This window comes from Octopus bimaculoides, chromosome 22, assembly GCF_001194135.2.
Source record: "Octopus bimaculoides isolate UCB-OBI-ISO-001 chromosome 22, ASM119413v2, whole genome shotgun sequence".
NCBI classification, from domain to species: domain Eukaryota; kingdom Metazoa; phylum Mollusca; class Cephalopoda; order Octopoda; family Octopodidae; genus Octopus; species Octopus bimaculoides.
The window spans coordinates 37,120,538-37,125,261 of record NC_069002.1 but is presented as its reverse complement, the minus strand read 5'-3'; the positions used below and the strand labels follow the sequence as shown (position 1 = coordinate 37,125,261).

At 37.9% G+C, this 4,724-nt stretch overlaps 1 protein-coding gene across 1 annotated transcript in view; it reads left to right on the top strand.

Annotated features, from left to right (window-relative positions):
• Positions 1 to 3,382: 3,382 nt before the first annotated feature.
• LOC106877115 (PWWP domain-containing protein 2A) overlaps positions 3,383 to 4,724 on the top strand; it is a 5,106-nt gene continuing 3,764 nt past the window's right edge. Inside the window, exon 1 of the mRNA XM_014925910.2 lies at positions 3,383 to 3,411. Coding sequence (XP_014781396.1) covers positions 3,383 to 3,411 — 29 coding nt within the window. The remainder of the gene's footprint in view (positions 3,412 to 4,724) is intronic.

The following is a 4,724-nucleotide window of genomic DNA, read 5'->3' as shown; positions in this document are numbered from 1 at the left end:
ATATATATATACATACATACACATATTTATACATAACAGGCTTCTTTCAGTTTTCTTCTACCAAATCCACTCACAAGGCTTTGATCAGCCCAGACCTATAGTAGAAGACACCTAAGGTGCCATTCAGTGGGACTGAACTTGAAACCACATGGTTGCAAAGCAAGCTTTTGAACTACTCAGACATGCCAACACCTAAAAAATCATTTAGTAGTATTGAGGTTTTGATGAAGCTGAAAATGAGAAAAGAAGATTTTTTTTTTTTAAATCCTCTTTAGCAACATATACTATTTTGATGTGTCTAGGGAGGGTCATTATGCCAGTATAATTGACACACACACTGGTTCAATTCCACTCATTTATTATTAGTCAATTGGTTAAATATTCAAATGTCTGGTTTTTGCTCTTTCGTTGCCACTTCCAGCCTTTTCGAAGACTTTTGTCTTCGTGGCATTTTGTTTGTCTTTAGATTCTGAGTTCAAATTCTGCCAGGATCAGTTTTGCCTTTCATCATTTCAAGATCGATAAAATATGTACCAGTTAAACACTAGGGTCAATTTAATTGACTTCACCCCTCTCCCAAAGCTGCTGGCCTTGTGCCAAAATTTGAAACCAATATTGTAGAAACTCTGCCAAATCAGATTGGAGCCTGGTGTAGCCATCTGGTTCACCAGTCCTCAGTCAAATCGTCCAACCCATGCCAGCATGGAAAGCGGACGTTAAACGATGATGATGATGATGATGATTGTGATGTATCCTTAAAGAGGACCAACTGAAAGGTAGACACTAGAATGAAATGTTGGCCAACAAAACTTTTAGGATGAATGACAATCAATACTTCAAACTGAAAATCATGAACCTAAAAAAAGCAGTGCCAATGGAGTCAGTGAATCTGAAGAGGTAGCATTTAACTGTCACTGAAAGTAAAATAATAAATGACCTCGCTGTCTTTAAGATTTTGTGTTCATAAGTTATTAAAACACCTAAAACTTTGGATAACAGCATAAAGGTACAATAAAGACGCCACAGGTAAGCACATAAATGCAAAACAGGTGGAAAAATATAGTAGTTGAATACCTAATCAGATTTTAATATTCAGCTACACACCATAGGTTTGTCAAGACAAGAGCTCATTGTCACTGCTTAGCAACACCAACAATGAGTACAAGGACAACAGCAACAACAACAAAAAGGACAATGGTAGCGAGTCACTGATCTGATAAAAAACCCAGTTTTGTTGTAATTTGCACCACTCGGCTTCAATTTTCTATGAGATATCTGATATTTTCTATCAATTGCTTTCTATCTGATAGATGACCTACGACAAAATAGATATTTATAGATATTTCAAACCTCATTTATTATATACATTTAGACACAGACATACATACATACACATATGTGTGTGTGTATATCACATATATAATATACTAGCTTAAAAATTGCAGTCTGCAGACTTTTAAGCTTGCTCCTGTGGAGGGTTAACTGGGCCTGTGGCCCAAAACTAAAGAGAGCTAAATAGCATGTCTATAATACATCTATAATGACTATATACCCCAGTGGTGTTTGATGAGAGGTTAAGGACGCATGAGAATTAATTCTGTGCTGCAATAATTCTATTGTTCCAGTCCCAGGTTGAATTCCAACTGTTCACCAATTTGTCCCAAATTATCTCAACATGAAATTAACAAAGCAAATGTCATTTATTTCCCCCTTCATTTCTGATGTCGTCTGACAAATGCCAACCAAGATGGCATGAATCAGCCAAGCTTTACCTGCTAGAAATAGCAACCCAAATGCTTTTAAATCAGATCCCAATGCTGGATGTTCAAGAACCTAAGGAAAGGCAGATTTTCAATTCTGGGATCATCCTGATTCCCAAATGGTATAATATGTCTATGTAGAACAAATGTAGACTAAGATACAGGGGTCCCAGACAGACAGAATTTGCTTGTATATTGTGTGTGTATGTGTGTGTGTGTTTAAATATAAATATATATGCTATTACATGTATGAATATAAATATGTATATATATATGGTGTGTATGTATGCATATAAATATGTATATATATGGTGTATACGTATGCATATATACATACATATATATATATACACATATATATGCGCACTCATGCATGCACACACACACACAAACACAAAACAGGTGGGAAAAAAATAGTACTCGACTACCTAAGAGTTTCTTATCATGGTTCTTGCTGGGCATCAAAATGCTGACATCATGACTGCTGCTGCTCAATGCGCTCTGAACAGAGTGAAGGATGTAAGACATGGCATGTGCAGCTGCAATGGAGACTATGAAGCCGTGGGCAGCAGGAAGGGACACAGCAGGTGTTCTGACTGCATCTGCATGCCAGAATTCATCCCACATCTTCGAACAGAGCCTTAGGCTCTCATTTCAGAAGCTGCTGGAAACTGTGGTCAATCCTTGGCTGGAAAGAGTTGCTGCTGGAAGGCCATCATATGTGTGGCAGCAGGATTTGGTTCTTTCCATACCTCTGGAAAGAGTCAGAAGTGGTTGTTGGAGAATTTCTACAACTTCATCAGCTTCAATTTCTGGCCTCCTGATTCCCCCAATTGTAATCCCATGGATTTAGGGGTACAGCAACTGCTCTGCCTGTAACAGCAAGGTCAAGCTGGTGGCCAACATCAAGGAGGTGTTCAAAGATCTTCCAAGGAATGCATGCACCAGGTTCTGGAACTGACATGCCGTTGTTAATGGAAGCTGATATGTACAGGGTTACATTTGGGCTAAATTTGACAGTTTGCATAAAAGGAAAAGAGAGCACAATATCCCATACAAAAATAAATGCATTTTTAAAAAATCAAAAGATATCAACTTGACTATGGCCGCAAAATAACAGTTTGCACAAAGTAGGTTTATATTTAAGACACTCGTTTAAATCAGTGGGAAAATCAGTGCACACACTGATTTTATTATTTGTTTTCTTAGTATACACAGTCGGTGTACCATACAGGCACGCCTGCGTCTGCTATTTCTTAGCACGTAGCCTACGGTAGTTATATTTAAGACATTTATAAGTTCTACAGTAAAAAGTCTAATGTCGGTGGTCTCATTCATAAACGTCATTTAATCACAAGTCAACAGTGAGTGAGCAAACCTATTAATCTTTTCTTCTATAGGCACAAGGCCCGATATTTTTGGGGAGGGGGCCAGTCGATTAGATCGACTCAGTACGCAACTGGTACTTAATTTATCCACCCCAAAAGGAGGAAAGCATAGTTGACCTCGGCGGAATTTGAACTCAGAACGTAAAGACAGACAAAATAAGCTGACTTATTAATCAAAGGTATTCTAATCACAACCATCCCATTTTCTCTTCGATATTACATTACGTATCTATTATGACGGCGGCAGGGTGTGGAATACGAGGGTAACATTTGGTTGCTGAGTCTAGCAGTTCGAACAACCACGTAGAGGCTTCCTCGTTGGCTCTTGTTTTTTGAATGGCCCCTGGTCAACCTTGATCGAGCAGACAATATTCCAAGTCTTTCTTTTTGTATTTTGTCTCTCATGTTTTCTTCTTGAAGTAGGATGTGAATTCAGAGGGATTTAGCTCCTATTTCTGGTAGGGTAACCGCGATGATATTTCCGCGTTGGCTCGAAGGTTCAATAGATCAACGTCATAATTAATAAACCTAGCCATTAAGTATTTAATGTTGTACCCTCTTTATATTTTGTGCTTAAATTTCTCCGGTATCTTCTTTCTTTCTTTCTTCGCTCATGATTATATTTTTTGTCTTGGATTTATATTTTAATGTGGAATATTTTCGTTATTAAATAGGCTGTAACATTATCCTTGCTGTTGATTACTACCCGTAATATGCTCAGTTGATTTCCTCGACTCTATTTTCCCAGCACTTATCGCGAAAAGAGTAAATAACAGCTTTTTGTTTATGTACGAATTAATAAATTTGAACTTAAAGAAACCTATGAGAGAGGGAGAGAGAAAGGGGGAGAGAGAGAGAGAGAGAGAAAGGGAGAGAGAGGGAGAGAGAACGTGTGAGTGAAAGAAAAGAGGAAAGAAAGAAAGAATTGAGGGACGAGAAAGTATATAAATGTATGCACATATAAATATATGTGTAAACATCGATTCTTGAAAGCTTTAATCAAGCTTTTCTTATTAATCTTCAAGACCTTTTTAAACATCAAAACAAATAACGACTGCTAACATAGATTTGACACAAACTGATCTGGTTTTTTTTCTTCTTTTCCTCCGTAGGGAATAATATGTAAGTCAGTTGAATGGAGTTCGGTGCATAACTGGCTAATTTTAACGACCCGAGGAAAGACGAAAATCGGACTCTGACGCGTCTTGAAGCAGTCAGGAATATTTTCCTCCATTGAAAAACTTCAGTCTTTCTCCCTTTCTCTCTCTCTCGCTGTTCTACTAAGCAGACTTAACGTAATGATGAAGTCCAGCTGGTCGATCGCTCGACGAGGGGGAGACGTAGCAGGGTTACTGGGGGGGGGGTGAGAGCAAAGAGAGAGAGAGATGGTCAAACTTTCAATAAAGAGATGCAATCAATGAAAAATATAAACATAACAAAATTAAATTAAAACTAGTGTAAATAGCAGATCGGCACATCTGCACATATTTTAAAGTAGAGGCCGAGATATGATGGAGTGATGAAAGGAGAGAAAGTTTGCGAAATGTCTGTTATGTGTTATAGTTGGGAATGAGTA